Raw genomic sequence first — 17,990 nt, forward strand, 5'->3', positions numbered from 1 at the left:
TTGGAGGCTTATGGCCCTCATCAAAGCCGATGCCTTAATATTCAATCCAATTGTGCCCTAGAAGTGGCCCCCTCATTCTCAGGGACCTGGGGCCCCTGGATCATGGGAGTCAGGTCCATCTCCAGGGTTCCATTGACTTAGATGCATGCGGGGGTTCCAGCACAAGGCCCTGCTAGAATACCCAGCAATGGGAGGTGTTGGAGGGCTGAGCCATAAAAACTGAGTCTGCTTGGCTGTTGCAGCCAGAAGACTAGTTCAGGTGCCTTCAGGGAGTGGATCTCTGACTGACCCTCTGGAATGGGTGACCAGGGCTCTCTGCTTGGCTCCAAGGAATCCCAGCAGCCTTTTGCCTCCCAGCAGCTCAGAAGAGAATGGGAGGTCAGAGGCCGTCTGGGCCAGCCACACCGAGCACCAATCCCAGGGCACCTCAGGGGCTCTGCTCAGCCCAGCAGTTGCCTGTGTGACCTCTGGAGGACAGACCGGGAGCAGGAAAACAGTGCCCCACAGCCCCATACCGTGGACGCTGTAAGATTTACACTTAAATTTCCTTACACTGCTTTATTATTATGTGCTTATACTGCTTTATTATTATGATTGGTACTGCAAGGCCCAGGGGGTTGATTCCACTAAGCCAATAGTCCTCCCCCTCCATTCCCACAAGCCTTCCTCCCCGCAAGGTACACGGTGTTAAGGGGCAACTGGCGGCTGCCCACCATGGACTGCGCACTGTGAGCTGTGCGGTTCTGGGTGGAAGCAGAGATGCCAGCCCGAGGCATCACCCCCGTCAGGACGTCTCCTCTCCCCACAGGGCTTTATGTGATCGATGGCACAAAGGGTAGACAGACCCCTGTTCCAAAGGGCTCCTCCGATGCCTGCCCTGGAGTCAGGCCATCTGAGTCACAATCCTTGAGTCACAGGCTGGCACAGCCATGGGTGAGGTGGGGGCCCTGGTCTAGCCTGACCACCTCATCCAAGGTGAGCACTGCCTTTGAGGGGAGCTGCTGGAGCTGCCGTGGGGGCAGTCTCCAGTGTACACTTCCAGTCGGTCAGTGTTCACTTCGCTTCCTCTTGCCCTCCGTCCTCAGGCCCAGGCCGATCAGGGGCTCTGGGAAAACTACTGGTATTCAGAGCGAGGAGCAGCCTTTCCCAGAATCCTGTGAGAGACCAGAGAGGGTTTGGATTTGACATGGGGGGCCCTCACCTCCTGCAGGGGTGACACCAGCTGTACTGGGTGGGCTGGGATAGCTATCCCCCTCCCGAGGCAGAGGCGGTAGACAGTGTCCAGGGAAGAGGACTCTGAAAAGGGACTATGAAGGCTTTGGGGGAATGAGTCAGTGGGGCAGACTGGCCTGGGGCCCAGCCTGTCACCATAGTTCCATCTATAAATTGCAAATGGAGGACAGGAGGGAGAGAGCAGCCTTGCTTAGAAGCAGTGCTAGCCTGACCCCTTCCCTGCTGCCTTCTGCCCCTCTGCCCTGCCCTTGGGAAATGGCTCCCAGAGAACCAGACAGCTGTCTGCGAGGGGAGGGTCAGGCTGGGGCTGAAACCCTCCTGGAGGAAGGGCTCCAGGAACGAGGCAGCCATTTCTGGTTGGGAGGAGAAAGAAGAGGAAACTTTTGGGATAAAGGGCATCTGAGCCGGGGTCCAAGTTCTGTGTTACCCAATCAGGATGGCAGGGATGAAGAGGAGGCCAGCTCCCAGGAGGAAGGGGAACCCCTTCATGAAGTTCAGGGTGGCTGGGTAGAGCGAGTTGAAGATGCTGGAGGCCACCAGCATGGCCAAGCTGTTCACACAGGCCACAGCAGAAAAGAGAGCACCTGTGAAGAAGTAAGTATCACGCCAAGGAGTCTGAAGGCCTAGGTTCAAATCCTGGCACCACTACCTCACAGCTGTGAGACTGGGATGGGTCACTCAATCTCTCGGAGTCTCACCTTCCTCACCTACAATCCCGACACCCTGTGCTGGTATGAGGACTCAGCGAGGTCGTGCATGGAAAGCACCTGCACACAGAGGCCATGAAACAAATGGCTGTTACAAGTACACGTGACAGCTTCTAGCAAAGGCCTGAGAAAAACGTTTTTGGGCTTCTCCCCTCCAGAATCATGTCCTGTATGAGGTTAGCTCCGGGGCCAACTCCCAGTTCCAACACTCAGAGCTGTGTGGTTGCTGAGCAAGTCACTCCTCCTTCTGGGTTTCTGTGCCCCTTCTATTAAATAAGGATGCTACCTATTTCACAGATTGTTGGCAACATGGCTTTCCCATCTGTAGCCCATGACAGGGCCTGGCCCCCTGGAGGGAGCCAGTTAGTGAGGGCTGTTCTTCTCTCTTGTTCCCCCTGGCACCTCTGGGCACAGTGCAAGTGCTAGGTAAAACCTTATCAGGTGAATAAATGAAAGCACACGGGACCTGGGGAACAACAGAACTGGCAGCAGGCACCAGGTCCTCCTTTCAGGGTAGACAGGGAAAAGGGGATGGGCCAGATGTTTCCCCATTGGGATCTAAAGACCCAGAGGCCTGAGAAAAGCTATTTTTTATAGATATGCGGGCAGAACGTTAAACTGTCAGAGCTGGAAGGGCCTGCAGACGTCATCAAGAGCAAACCACTCGTACAGAGGAGGACATAGGCCTGGATGGGGGGGAAAGGCCCTGCCCGAGATCACACAGCTGCTGGGGCACAGAGCCAGGACTAAAATCAGAGCCCAAGACCTGCTGCTCTTAAAAACAAACCTGCGTTTGCATCCTAGCTCTACCTCTTGCTGAGTGACCTCGGGTGAGGCCATTCAACCCCCTGGGCCTCTGCTTCCTCACCTGTCACTTTCGGACAATGAAACCAACATCACAACGTTGTTCGCTCCCTCTGAGCTTACACACTCCGACGCTAACGAAGCAGGGAATTCTGGCATCGCCTCATCCATTTCACAGACAGAAAAGCGGAGGTCCGGAGAGGGCAAATCCTCTGCTTTGGTTACCCCAGAAGAACAGTACTGTGCTCTGCTCACCACAGATTCCAACCCTGTGACCCGAAAACCCCAGGCACTGCTGCCCTCTGCCGACCTGGGATAGCCTGTTCAGGGACCGCGGAGCACAAGCAGCCAGATGTAGTTGGCCATAACACTCACCCTGCTCCGACTTGCTCACCAGCTTGGAGAGCTTGGCCCGGACAATGGGTGTGATGACTAACGACAGGAAGAGGAGCCCGTAGCCTGTGGAGAAACAACAGTCAGGAAAGTGGGGTCAGGGTGCGGGCTGTCCACACAAGATGTAGCAGAGCGCCTGCACGCGCCCCAGGTGGGACTCAGGTTAGACACAGAAAGAACTTCCGTGATGGTGAAGGACACAGTGACTAAGGAGCAACAGAGACCACCCTTCTCAAGCTTTGGCCTACCTGCTACATCTTTTATGAATGAACACTGACTCCCCACCAATGGCGTTCTCGCCGGAACACCTCCTGTGGTCCTAGCAGGTATCACCCACACAGCAGGGAGATGGCAGGGCACAGAAAACAAGAGGCAGCCCCCAGTTCAAAACCTGCGCCATAAAACTGTGTGGGCCTGCCTTGGGCCTGACTCCCACCTTCAAAAAAAAAAATAGCAAGGCCTTCACCACAGCATGGTTTTGGGGTGTAGGAGGCTGAATAATGGCCCAAGACATAGATCCCAAGGCCTGGAATCTGTAAATGCTGCCTCATTTGGCAAATGGGTCTTTGCAGATGTGATCAAGTCAAGGATCCGGAGATGAGAAGATTATCCTGGACCATCAGGCTGGGCTCTAAATGATTGCTTATAAGAAGGAAGCAAAGGAAGATCTGGCACCTACAGAACAGAGGAGAAGGCACTGTGACTGCCGAGGCAGAGAGCACAGCGACGCAGTCAGAAGCCGAGGAACGCTGGCGGCCTCCAGAAGCTGGAAGAGGTGAGGGAGATTCCCTTCCAGAACCTCTGAAGGGAACAAGGCCCTGCTGATGCCTTGATTTTGGCCCAGTGACACAGATTCTTGACTTCCTGCCTCCTGAACTGTGAGAAAATACATTTCTGTTGTTTTAAGCCACTGAGTTTGTGGTAATCTGTTACAGCAGTCGTAGAAAATGGACACATCAGAAAATACCTGTGAAGAGCACCACACAGCAAGCACACGGTCAAAGCAAGTTCCATTTCACTTAGCATTTTGTGGCTGTTTCCTTCGTAACCATTTCTTGCACTTGTGTGACTACTGCTTCCTCCATTACACTGCAAGCCCCTACAGCGGTGTGCGCCATGGGAATTTTTAAATCATGCAGGACCTACTTAGTCGGGGGCACTGACCACTTTCCCCTTAGGCTGTCAAACTGAACAATGACGACAGCCAACACAATAGCTGACCAGTGTCAATGAATCACAATTATACCTAGTTTTTTTTTCATCAGACTGGCAAAAAAGCATATTTTGGGGGGCGTGCTGCAGAATTTTAGTCATTAGTTTGTGTGTGCCATGAGATGAAAAAATTTTTAAAAAGTTGAAAATCACTGCCTTAGAGGACAGCGAGTCCTCCGAAGTCAGTATACGATGAGGCACCCCAGGGCACTTCAGCTGTCAGGCCCCCAAATCCCACTCTGCTGAGACTCCCCAGAGCCAGGACAGGGTCTTTATCACCTCTGCAGCCCTGAGGGCTTTGCGTCCAGCACTGAGTCCAGGGGAGACACAGTGGGCAGAGGAGAAAGGTACCTGGTCCCCTTCAGCCTCACCATCCAGGCAAGCAGCCAAATTAATAAATATGTGATTAGTGAATGGCTGACTTTGTACACAGTTTAGAGCTTCATCAAAATAAATCTGTTCCTTCAAAAAAGTTTACTTCCTCATTCCCAGCTGCCCCTCTCCCACCAAAAAAAGGGAAGAACTAACGCAAGCAGTTCTGTGGTTATCTGTGGTAGGAGAAGACCGGATTTTTAAAAAACCAAAGTAGCTGACCAAGGATATCTGAGGTAGGTCCTGTGATCATCAGAGAAGTGAGTATTAAGACACTAACAGCATGGACTTTGTCTAAGAACACCATGATTGCAGGCTGCGGGAGGCGGAGGCCGAGGACTGAAGCAATTAGCGTATGGCCCATACTTTTGCCTGATGCTCTATCTCACTAATATTTATGATCGATCATGTGGATTACTTTGGGTACTGAAGTTTTATATTTTATGTATAACAAAGATGCCATTTTTATGAGTTTCTTACTTGTCTTCCTTCCAATGCAGGCTAGGAACATAATGTGTCCAAAAGCATGAACCAGCAAGTGGCTGGTCCCCAATTTTCACCCAGCACCTCTGGGACAAACTGTCCTTGAGCCCACACACATTACCTGTGAACATAAGAGCGGTGTTGGTAGCAAATGCAAAGAACACCATTCCCAGGATGTTAAAGGCCAAGCCAATCTCAGCCACCCAGGTGTCGTCCAGGCAGGTTTGCAGAAGCCGCAGGCCCAGCAGGCTGGTGAAATACGGGAGGTGCCTAGCCGCAGAACCGTAGCCTATCAGCTTGGAGTCCCAGCAGAGGGGTCTGCTCAGCTCGTAGATGGTCTGGATGTCCTGAGCCCCAAAGTGCACAGTGAGCACCACAAAGATGACCAGTGAGTACAGGGCTAAATGCTTCCTGGACTTCTCCGGGGCCGGAGCCATGTAGAGCTGGACAATGGATCGATGGTGACGAAGCGTGAAGAGCCGGGCAGGTGTTGGCTCCTTCAGTGTTTCACCAAAGCAGAAAGCGGCGTAGAAAGCCATGGATATCAGCAAGGCCAAGGCCAGCCAGAAGGGGTTGGCGTAACCTTGGGCATGGAGCCAGTAGCCCCCAAGGAGGCTCGCCAGCATCCCTGCCACCCCGATGCACGCTTCCAGCAGGGCCATTCGGACCGTTCGGCTGTGGTGGGAGCTGACATCTGCCACGGAGGCAAAGCCAGCAGCCAGGAGGCCACTGAAGTCACCAAGGAGGGCACAAAGGATGCGGCCCAGCACGAAGAAGCCAACATGTAGCTGCAGCTGCACCACAAAGATGTTCACCAGGGCCTGGACCAACAGGCCCAGCGAGGCCAGCACCAGCAGCGGGCGACGGCCCACACAGTCACTCCACGCACCCAGCAGGGTGGACGAGAAGAGCCCCACCAGGAAGCCGCCCACATTCATGTAGAGCGTCCAGTGGGAGGTAAGGGTCTCCACTTCCTGTGGGGGTATGAGTCTTACCAGGGTGTTGTCCTGCCTCTGGGTTTCCCTTCACCCCGTCCCACCAAACCCCCACCATCCTGGGAGATACAGGGATGAGGGCTTTCTCTGGAGCCCTAAACCTTAGAGACTTTCGGTGCAACTCTCAAACACTGGCCCTGGAAGGGAGTTGCGGGAATTGGACCTAGGTCCCTCCCCTCACTTTTACCCCCTTTCGTTAACTCCCAAAGCTGGAGGACCTTGCCTCCCTATACTGCAGGCCTCGGTCAGGCCCACCACCCAATGCCCAACCCCCCCTTGGCAGCGCCATCTTCACGCGCGCCTCGCCCCGCCCCGCAGCTGCCCCCAGGCCTTGGCTCCGGCGGCTCCCAGCTTCCCCCGCCGCCGCCGCCGCCGCCGCCGCTACCTGCACTATGGGGTTCACGCTGTGGTTGCTGCAGCCACCTCTGTCGTGGGTGCCATTGTAGCCCAGGTCGGCACTGAAGCGGTACCAGAGGTACTGCGTGGTGAGCGGGCCCTGCAGGACCAAGGCGAAGTTGGCGAGGAAGATGAGCGGCTCCACCGGGCCGCGGAACAGCACTCGAGGCGCGGGGAGGGCGCGGGTGGCGCCGGGGGAGCTCGCGCGCCGCTCCATACGCGCATGCACCGCAGGGCAGCCGCGAGGCGGACGAGGTAGCCTTCTGCGCCTGCGCCAGGCGTCCGTTTCCCTTTTTAAAGTCCAACCGGGCGAGTCCACGGCCCCTGTCTCACTCATTCTCTCCCCGCCCTGTCTGGACAGGCAAGGGCCAGCGCCTTGCTCACAAGGTGACCTTACCTGTCAACTGTGCAGGTCTCCTTCCCAGGCTCAGAAACACTCAGACCATTAACGGCAATACCAACATTTAACATTTATTGATCGTTCACGGTGTAGTGGGCACTGTACTAAACTGTGCTTTAATCTCCCAACAGTCCTATAGGCTAGCCACTTTGAGTGATCCCAACCTGGGGATGAGATAACGAGGCATGGGGCGCTCAAAGCCCGAGCTAAAAAACACATGACTTCTGACACCTCTGCTGATGTTCTGCGCTGCAACTCAGAGTAGGTCAGAGTGCACCCTCGAGCTTTATTTACTGATCCTGTTCCATTACATGGGCTCTGCTACTATCTTGGACATGCGGCTTACCTCCCTGTGCCTCAGTTTCGTCACCTTTAACATGGAGATGCTAACAGAACCTGCCTCAAAGAGTTGCTATGGAAGAACAGTGTCTGGTACACTGTAAGTGCTATTATTGTTACTGACAGGCTGTCACTAGCTCCACTCCTGCCCCCAGGATCTTTTCCTAGGAAATTAGTCTTGCTTTGGGGCTGGAGGCTGGCTCTGAGATGCCCTTGGAGAGGCAGAGAGGACCTTCACCCCCAGCAGGGTGATGCCCGTGGAAGACTACCTTCACTGCCTCTGGGAGAGAGGTGATTGCAGAATGGCCTCCTCACTCAAATGGCAGTCTTACAATAGCTTACACCCAAAGCCTGTGCTTGCTTCCTGCATGTTTAAACTGCTGACCATGTTTTGGGATATTAAGAAGAAGGGAGGAGGCCCTGGCCTGGTGGCTCAGTTGGTTAGAGCGTCGCCTTGATATGCCAAGTTTGCGGGTCTCTCTCTCCCTACTTCTCTCTTTCTCTCTAAAATCAACCAATACGAGGAAGGGAAGAGAGAGCATGAGGGGAAAGCCAATTCCTGTTTTTTGTTGCTTCTCACATGCCAACTCTAAGAGTCAAAGCAGCATTCATGTCACAACTGAGGGTGTTCATAGCCCTGAAGTGGAAGCTGCAGTCATATCCATCTCACTGTGAGACTCCAGCCAAATCTTTTTCTGGCCTCCATTTTCTCAGCTGTGAAATAATCTCTGGCCTCTGTTTCCTGGTCTGTGAAAAATGATGGAATAATGTCTACCACCCATAGGACGGGCATTAGGGTCAAATAAGAAAACGCATGTGGCTTTGAGCTTTTTGCAGCATGTCCGGCTGCCAGAGGTGGTGGCTGCTGTTGAGCTGAGCTTGAAGGCGGGGAGGAATTTCACCGGAAGGACATGTCGCTGTACGAGGTGAGGGTCAGACAGACACCATGTCCAAGGTGAGCCTTGGAGAGGAAGGCTGTTGGAACCCAGAGATGTGCAGGGCTGCAGATGCAGCTCCCCAAGCACGGGCCCCACAGGGGAGAGTCCCCAAACCACTTCCTGGACTAGGGCTCCTACCTGTGCTTTGCTTTTGGTTTAAACACTTCATTCTTTTTTTTAAAATCCTCACTCGGGTATATGTTTATTGATTTTAGAGAAAAAGGAAAGGCAGGGTCGGGGAGAGAGAGAAACAACTATATGAAAGAGAAACATCTATTGGTTGTCTCCCTATGCACTCCAACCAGGGATTGAACCTGCAACCTAGGTATATGCCCTGACTGGGAATCAAACCTGCAACCTTTGAATGTACAGGACAGTGCTCCAACCAACTGAGCCACCCAGCCAGGGCTAAACACATTTGTTCTTTTTTTAAAAATATATTTTATTGATTATACCATTACAGTTGTTCTATTCCCCCCCTTCATTCCCCTCCACCCACACACTCCCTCCCCCACCATTCTCCCCCCCTTAGTTTATAACCACGTGTCTCAAGTTCTTTAGATTCTATATTTCCCCTAATATTCTTGCCCTGCCCTTATCTATTTTCTACCTACCGTCTATGCTACTTATTTTCTGTACCTTCTCCCCGCTTTTCCTCCTCCCACTCCCCTGTTGCTAACCCTCCATGTGTTCTTCATTTCTATGGTTCCACTCCTGATCTAGCTGTCCTCTTGGTTTGCTTTTGTTTTAGGTGTGGTTGTTAATACCTGTGAGTTTGCTGTCCTTTCACTGTTCATATTTTTCATCTTCTTTTTCTTATATAAGTCCCTTTAGCATTTCATATAATAAGAGCTTGGTGATGATGAACTCCTTGAACTTGACCTTATCTGAGAAGCACTTTATCTGTCCTTCCATTCTAAATGAAAGTTTTGCTGGATAAAGCAATCTTGGCTGTAGGTCTTTGGATTTCATGACTTGGAATACTTCTTTCCAGCCCCTTCTTGCCTGTAAGGTCTCTTTTGAGAAATCCGCTGACAGTCTGATGGGTACTCCTTTGTAGGTGACTGTCCCCTTATCCCTTGCTGCTTCTAGGATTCTCTCCTTCATTTTAGTCTTGGCTAATGTAATTATGATGTGCCTTGGTGTGTTCCTTCTTGGGTCCAACTTCTTTGGGACTCTCTGAGCTTCCTGGATTTCCTGGAAGTCTATTTCCTTTGCCAGACTGGGGAAGTTCTCCTTTATTATTTGTTCAAATAAGTTTTCCACTCGTGGCTGTTTCTTTCCCCCTTCTGGTACCCCTATAATCCGGATGTTGGAACGTTTAAAGATGTCCTGGAGGTTCCTAAGCCTCTCCTCATTTTTTTGAATTCTCATTTCTTCATTCCTTTCTGGTGGGATGTTTTGTTCTTCCTTCTGGTCCATTCCATTGATTTGAGTCCCAGTTTCCTTTCCATCACTATTGGTTTCCTGTGCATCTCCCTTCATTTCAATTAGTTTAGCCTTCATATGTTCCTCTAATTTGTGACTATAATCAACCAGTTCTGCGAGCATCCTGATGACCAGTGTTTTGAACTGTGCATCTGAGAGACTGGCAATCTCTTGGTCACTTAGAGTTATGGGCTCTGGGGCTTTGAGTTCTTCTTGAGCTATCTTTTGAACTGTTTGTGCCTGTTACATATCAGGATTGGAGCCCTAGGTGTTCACCAGAGCAGGGCAACTCAGAAGCTGGGTTGTGACGCTGTATGTGGGGGCAGGGCTAAAGAGGAGCAATGCGGATCCCGTCTGCTGCCTCCCACTGCCGCCACCACAGGTACTGCAGCTGCCACCGCCACTGGGGCCCCAGTGCTTCATCTCCCTGTGCGCGAATGTGCCACCGCCGTCAGCCGTCCACCACTGGTTTCGCCGCTGGGGCCTGCGCGGTCTGTCTCACTGTGCGCGAATGTGCGACCGTGGTCAGCCTGTCCCACACCCTGACTGGGTCCGGGCTGCCTGCGCGCCTGTGTCGGGGGATCTGTGCTGCCCGATCGTGCTCCGCTGCTGGCTCCGCCCCTCTTACTATCCCGGTTGAACAGTTCGTTGTTGTCGGACTTCCGTATAATTCAATTTTCTGTTCTTTGGCTGTGTCTTTGTTCTCCAAACTTTTGTTGTATTCAAACTTCGTTGTGGGAGAAGGCACAGTGTTTCCACCTACGCCTCCATCTTGGCGGAAGTCCACCTTGTTCTGGACAGAGCCTTCTCATCTCTCTGGCCTCCATCCATCCCTTCAGCACCTGCTGCTTGCCAGGCCCACCCCTAGGAGAAGACGAAAGCTTATACAATCTCTTCCTCAAGGAGTTCCCGGGCCAGGGTTACACAAACCCAAAATCACAACAATCAAAGTATACAATAGCTTCAATCCGTTCAGAGTGTCCTCAAGAGGAAGTCAAAAATATTCAGAGCCAAGGAGCTGAATTTTGAAGCAGGAGCTGATGAAGGAGTTCCCGGGAAGAAGAAATGGGGAAGGGCTTTCTGGAAAGGCGGGTCCACGTAATTATCCTGTGAATAGCACTGTTGAACAGCCCTGTAGTGTATGTGTTAAAATGTGTTCGCTTGTTACTTGTAAATGTTTAAAACATTCTATAAAAACCGGTCTTGGCAAGTGTTTGTTTTTACTTTACCTAGATGAAATAAGGGAAGTGGCCCAGGCCTCTCGCCTTCTCCAGGAGGCCCTGCAGGAGCTCCTTAGGGCTGACACAGTGTGGGGGTGACAATGAGGGTAACATCTAGGGGTTCTCAGGAAGGACATCTTTTAGTCAGGCCCTCCCTCCAGGGCCGGGCTCAGAACCCCAGCTGTGACAGTTGGTCTGGAGCACCTGGTTCTTCTAAGGGCAGCAGGGAACTAAACCCAATGGACAGTGGGGCGCCAGCCAGCAGTCTGTTCAATGACCATGAGGGCCACGTGGCTCATCTAGAGCCACCATTCCCCGTACCAGGGAAGCAGGCAACAGAATTCCAGGTCAGAAAGGTGCTGCATAAGCCAGGAGTCAGAGCCCAGGGAAGAGAGACGCTTTGGTGGTATTTTCTCCGTGCACAAGGGAAGCCGCCACTGAGAACTGCTGTTCAGGCCAGACGTGCTTGCAGCGCCGTCAGCCGGGCTCAGCTTCCCCTTCCTCGGTGGTGTTCCTGCAGTTTCCCTACGCTGATCAGGTGAACATGTCCTTGTTCTAAAATCCTCAACTGAGGATATGTTTACTGATTTTAGGGTCAAAGGGAGGGAGAGAAACAAAGACATCAATTGAGAGAAAACATCCATCAGTTGCCCCCTCTTATGTACCCCAACCGGGGATCGAACCTGCAACCTTTTGCTGTACATACAGGACGGTGCTCCAACCAACGGAACCACACAGCCAGGGCTAAACATCTTCTTTTTATAGCTGTGTCAACAGTGTTCGTTCATTGAACTCCATGAGGGAACTGCTCTGTGCTAGCCATTTCACAACTATGATCTCTTGTCCTCATGATAACCCAGTGACAGAAGAATTGTCACCCCTGTTTCGCCCTTGGGGAAATTGGAGAGGTCATGTGACTTGCCCAAAGACACATGGCCACAGAGCAGAGAATTGGTTGGAGTCGGTGTCTGTCCCGCTGCCTAGCCTTGGCGCACTCTTCTCTCCCCAACACACGCCCTGTGGGCTGAATGTGGCCACAGGTGTGTTTTGCTCAATTCACTCAATGTTTTTAAAAAAAACAAAAAACAGTTGGCTCACAGCACATTTTAAAGTTTGAATTAGTTGCCAACATTTACCAGTGGGAAGAGTCACATGAAAATTCGGATTCCTGGATTCTCTTGAAAACTGAGAAATCATGGCAATGCCCACACAATCCCACGCCTGGCTGAAGCTGGAGGGGACTCCCCCCTGCCCTGAGGTGGGGCTCCCATTCCCCAGTTCACTGCTCCACTGCCACTCCCCTTGACTCAGATAAAAACCACCTGGCCCTGTAGGTTGTGGCGCTCGCTGCCCCTTCTCCAGGCGCTGCTGCTGCCTGGGAATAGCATCCCGAACTTTCCACAGGGCCTGTGCTGAGGCTGTGTGAACATAAAGCAGGTGGAATCGCCGTGACGCTATGCCAAGCTGCTGTCCCAAGGGTCTGAAACACCTTCTGTTTCCCCTCATGTTAGGTTGATTTAATTCACTCTGATCTAATCACCCCAGTTTCCAATCTGGTGTTGCTATACCTTACAGCAATGGAGAGGGGGTATGAAGCCAGAGAAGTCAGCAGGGACCAGATGACACCTCTAGGGAGTTCAGTGGAGCTGTTACTGAGCCTGAGGTGCTTGTGTGACATCCTGGTGGGGGGGCTCTCATGAGCATCTGTCCCCAGGGCTCAGGAAGGGCAGGGTGGGGAGTCATCCACATATGTGTGACAGAGTCATAGGAGTGGACAGATGAGAAGTGACGTGGAGCCTGGGCAGGGGTCAGTGAGGAGTACAGTCGATTCAGATGGACAGAGAACGCAGGGCAGGCAGCGAGGGAGGGGGAGAAGAAGCAGGAAAGAGCAATGGAAGCCAAGGGAACAGAATTTTCAGGCAAAGGGGGTGACATAGTGGTCACTAAAGAGAGGTCTAGGGAAGCGTTGGCAATTGAGGGGCAGGGCTGGGCACCGCGGAAGTTTTCACAAGTGAGATAAGAGAAGGAAAACACATAAATCGGATCACAGGCCTGGCAGGCGTGGCTCAGTTGGTTGGGACATCATCCCATCAACTGAAAGGTCACGGGTTTGATTCTCGGTTGGGGCACAGGCCTGGGTTCAAAGTTCGGTCCCCAGTCAGGCAGCAAGCGGGAGGCAGAGGATCGATGTTTCTCCCTCACACTGATATTTCTCTCCCTCACCGCCTCCCTCCCTTCCCCTATCTCTAAATATGTCCTTGGGTGAAAATTAAAAAAGAAAGAAAGAAGGCAAAAAAGGAAAGAAAAAAGTTTAAAATGAAAAAAGAAAGAAACTGAATCACAATGGGTTATGTAAGTATCAAACTGGACACTCAATACCAAGCAATGAAGCGGAGCTGCCCCTTGACAGGCTCAGCCTTGGGGAATGAAGAGAGCAAGACGCGACGACGCGTTCTGGGGAGACACTGGCTCCTCCCTCCAAGTGGGGGCTGAGGAGCTTTAGGGACAGGCAGGCCTAATACCGTGACCACTGGAGTCCCGGAGAAGCGCATCCCAGGCTGAAACTCAGGGGAACAAGAAAGCGAAGGCCGCAAGGTTAGCCGACCCAGCTGGTTAGGTGGATGAGAGCGCAGGCGCGTCCTTGCCTTCTCCACGGAGTCAACCTGCCAAGGCAGCCAGCTTCTCCAGATGGTCAGAGCCCTGCCCCTTCCATACGTGTGCTCCAGTATGCCTAGGTCACCTGTCGCAGTCAGCTAAGTGGGGACATCTTCACAGCCTAACCAGCATTTCAGCTTTCCAATGGCGCCTTCCCCACTTTTAGCTTTCCTGAGTTATTCTGGCATTCAGTTGGCATTGGCCCCTGTTTTATAAGCCTGGGTGGGAAAAAAGAAAACACTGGCCATACACTGCAGGTAAAAATGTGTCACCAGGCCCCTGAAAGCCATGGGTTTGAGTCTCAGGTTCATTGCCCTGAGGGTAAATGACGGAAGTTCCGCAACGAAGGAAAAGGGAACATTTAAAGAGCTCTTGAGAAATGATGAGACTGTGTATCCAGGACTGTGCCTAAAACATGGAGAAGTGAGATATCTCTTACAGGATGAATTGAGAATCCAAACCATCCACCTGGAGCATAGAGTAAGCCACCTCCCACTTCAGGACGTGGACCCTAAACCAACGTCCAGGAAGGTGGCAGTGTGGAGAGATCCCGGGAGAGCCCCGTGGGTACCAGAGACCCCATAAAACTGATGTGAGCAGGCATCCAGCTCCTGCACAGTGGGACCCCCAACCACACACACCTTTTTCTGGATGCATATGTTTTTAGGAAATTGAAAAAGTCATATAAAAAAATAGCCCTGACTGGTGTTGCTCAGTGGATTGAGTGCGGGCCTGCTAACCACAAGATCACGGTTCGATTCCCAGTGCTCCCATTCGATTTCGTCGGGAACCTCCCACAGCCCCTACGCCCGACTCATTGTTGATGGTGCTCCTGTTGCTCGCTTGCTGTGGGGTGTCTGGGCCTGCCCCTGTAACATGGGGGTGTCCACAGGTCTGAGTTAATACTGTTAAGTGTTTAATACAGCAACTTCCCCTCCTCCTTCTCCTTTTCTCCTTTTCTTTTCCTTTTTAAAATAAAAAAAATTATTGTTGTTCATTTACAGTTGTCCCATTTTTTCCCTATTACTCTCCCCTGCTCTACCCATTCCCCCTTCCTTTCTTATTTTTGAGAGTGAGGTATAGCCCTTCTTCTGGGAATGCCTAGTACATGGGGCTGAAAAGGGCAGGTGGTGGGTCGAAGGCTGATGCGGTCTGGAGAAGAAACGCTAACAGTCCCGTCTGAAGGGGGTGAGAGGCCTTGTGCGACCAAGGGAACCCGGAAATGGGGGTGTGTGTGCTGATAATGGAAGTTCCTGGTAGAAGGGTACGTGATGTGTCGACAGGCTGACATTTCGACAGTGCATGACTCTCTCCCCAGGGTAAGTCCCACAAGAGCCAAGAGGGCCATTGACTCCCAGGGCCACTGCCACTGTGGTCTTGCGTTTGAGGCATTCCAGCAGTGTTCTTGGGTCACACACCCCCAACTCTTTTCAATGCAGACGGCTTGGAACGTAGTTTGTGAGATATAATTGTTGGCTCATACTTTTATAGGACTTGCCATTATGTTACATAAAAAAACTCATTGAAAACAACTTCTGCCAACAATTCTTTGTTTGGAAAGTGTACCTGCTTAGTCTGCTGGGCTCACTCTTAGGATGCAGAACTGGGTCACTATCTGCAGGTTGGGGACTTTTCCTCAGATTGGAAAGCACTGTCATACCAAGCATAACCACCAGGAGGCAAGCAAGACACTCTGGCAGTGTCTAGATTCACAGGGGTGTCCAACATTTTAGCATCTCTGGGCCACACTGGAAGAAGAGTTGTCTCGGGACAGACATTAAATACATTGTGGCATGTAATCACCAAAAAAATCCCATAATGTTTTTTAAATATATTTTATTGGTTATGCCATTACAGTTGTTCTAATTCCCCCCTTCATTCCCCTCCACCCTGCACATCCCCTTCCCCACCATTCCCCCCCTTTAGTTTATGTCCACATGTCTCAAGTTCTTTAGATTCTATATTTCCCCTACTATTCTTGCCCTCCCCCCATCTATTTTCTACCTACTGTCTATGCTACTTATTTTCTGTCACTGTTCATATTTTTTATCTTCTTTTTCTTAGATAAGTCCCTTGAACATTTCATATAATAAGGGCTTGGTGATGATGAACTCCTTGAATTTGATCTTATCTGAGAAGTACTTTATCTGTCCTTCCATTCTAAATGAAAGCTTTGCTGGATAGAGCAACCTTGGATGTAGGTCTTTGGATTTCATGACTTGGAATACTTCTTTCCAGCCCCTTCTTGCCTGTAAGGTCTCTTTTGAGAAATCTGCTGATAGTTTGATGGGCACGCCTTTGTAGGTGACTGTCCCCTTATCTCTTGCTGCTTCTAAAATTCTCTTCTTCATTTTAATCTTGGGTAATGTAATTATGATGTGCCTTGGTGTATTCCTCCTTGGGTCCAACTTCTTTGGGACTCTCTGAGCTTCCTGGATTTACTGGAAGTCTATTTCCTTTGCCAGATTGGGGGAGTTCTCCTTTATTATTTGTTCAAATACGTTTTCCACTCGTGGTTGTTTCTTTTCCCCTTCTGGTATCCCTATAATTCGGATGTTGGAATGTTTAAAGATGTTCTGGAGGTTCCTAAGCCTGTTCTCATTTTTTTGAATTCTTGTTTCTTCATTCTTTTCTCTTTGGTTGTTTCTTTTTTCCGTCTGATCCACTCCCTTGATTTGAGACCCAGTTTCCTTTCCATCACTGTTGGTTTCCTGTGCATTTCCATTTGTGACTAAAATCGACCAGTTCTGTGAGCACCCTGATCACCAGTATTTTGAACTGTGCATCTGATAGGTTGTCTATTTCTTGGTCATTTAGAGTTATCAGCTCCGGGGCTTTGAGTTCTTCTTGAGCCATATTTTGGCCTGTTTGAACCTGTTATGTATCAGGAGCCGAGCCCTAGGTGTTCACCAGGATAGGGCAACTCAGTAGCTGGGTTGTGATGCTGTATGTGGGGGCAGAATCAGAGAGGGGCAATGGTGGTCCCCTCTGCTGCTTCCTGCTGCTGGGGCCTGTGCGGTCTGTCTCACTGCTCGCTCCTTTGCTGGTTTATCTGAGCACAAATGTGTAACTGTGGTCAGCCTGCCACCTTGCGCCCTCACTGGGTCCGCCCGTCGCTACCCCACACCTGGGATCCACCCACAGCCACCAATGCATCTAGGTCGGGAGATCTTTCTTGCCCCACCCTGCTCTGCTGCTGGCTCCGCCCCTCTTACCGGTCCTGTTGAATGGTTCGTTGTTGTCAGACTTCCATACATATAGTTCAATTTTCTGTGTTTTGGCTGCGTTTTTGTTACTGAAACTTTGTTGACTTTAAACTTAGTTGTGAGAGGAGGCACAGTGTTTCCACCTACGCCTCCATCTTGGAGGAAGTCAAAATCCCATAATGTTTTAAGTAAATTTATGATTTTGTGTTGGGCTGCATTCATAGCCATCCTGGGCCACATGCAGCCCACAGGCCAAGGGTTGGACACCCCTGGTAGACAGAGAGAAATTCCAGTAAGAACAGGACCCAAGGAGAAAAGGAAGAAGGAGGCAGCTAAGGCACCAGAAAGCAGGAAACCCTTCCGGGCCTTGGAGATTGGAACCTTCTCTGCTGAGGCCTGGTCCCTGGGGTTAGTTGCAGGGTGGTGAGCATCGAGCTCACGGCCACTCATCAAGTCCTAGCCTGCCCCTTGGTGGGTTCACCTCTGAAGGGACCACTGTCATAGTGCCTCACCAGCTGTCCGGCTGCCTTCACGATCACCTGCCACAGGCTGTGCTGGTCAGCAGAGAGCCTTGGGTGGGCTGCTGGAGCCTGCCCCAAGTTTTCCCTTTGCATGCTGCGCTGTCCTGAATCCCCCCCATCCTGGCTTCCTTTGTCTCTAGAATTCGTCCAAGTTATAACAAAAGGACAACAGAATGGAGATCGGTGTTTTCCCCTGACTATCAATTAACTCACCATCTGCTAACAACATCCAGCTCAGTCTGCCCCACTGGGTGAAGCCTCAGAAGGATCACAGTGCCTCCCTCCTTGCCAAGGGGTGGGCATGCGACCCAGCCAGGCCAGCCAGCCTCTGTCTCCTGGGAACAGAATCTTGGGAGTGATAAAATAGGATGACAGCTGATTTCTCCCAACGGCAATGACCTGTAAAGTGTCTGATGGTTCCTGCTTCCTGGATTCCAGAGCAGTTTTGCTTCTTGTCCTAACTGTGACCTGGCTGTTCAGCACTTTTTTGTGTTCCAAGAGTTACCCTTCCAGAATCTCCAAACACATTCTAGTTAAAAAGACGGCCAGAGGAAGCGGCGGAGCCAGGGCTGCTGCTCGGCCAGCAGAGCCGCAGTCCGGAGTCCAGCGTGTGTTCTAAGCTCTCCGCCAGCCCCGCCCACCAGCCCGCAGCCGCAGCAGCAGTGCCCGGGTCCTGAGGGAACGCCTA

At 51.5% G+C, this 17,990-nt stretch overlaps 1 protein-coding gene across 1 annotated transcript; it reads right to left on the minus strand.

Moving 5' to 3' along the window:
* Positions 1 to 543: 543 nt before the first annotated feature.
* SLC46A1 (solute carrier family 46 member 1) lies at positions 544 to 6,859 on the minus strand. The gene is made up of 5 exons (XM_037070003.1): positions 6,585 to 6,859; positions 5,326 to 6,178; positions 3,120 to 3,203; positions 1,661 to 1,817; positions 544 to 1,154 (listed from the first exon to the last, which is right to left on the minus strand). The coding sequence occupies exons 1-5, from the start codon at positions 6,810 to 6,812 to the stop codon at positions 1,115 to 1,117; spliced, it is 1,362 nt and encodes a 453-aa protein (XP_036925898.1). The 5' UTR covers positions 6,813 to 6,859; the 3' UTR covers positions 544 to 1,114.
* Between the last annotated feature and the right edge of the window lie 11,131 nt (positions 6,860 to 17,990).

This window comes from Sturnira hondurensis, unplaced genomic scaffold, assembly GCF_014824575.4.
Source record: "Sturnira hondurensis isolate 20B ecotype Veracruz unplaced genomic scaffold, ASM1482457v3 Scaffold0018728, whole genome shotgun sequence".
NCBI classification, from domain to species: Eukaryota; Metazoa; Chordata; class Mammalia; order Chiroptera; family Phyllostomidae; genus Sturnira; species Sturnira hondurensis.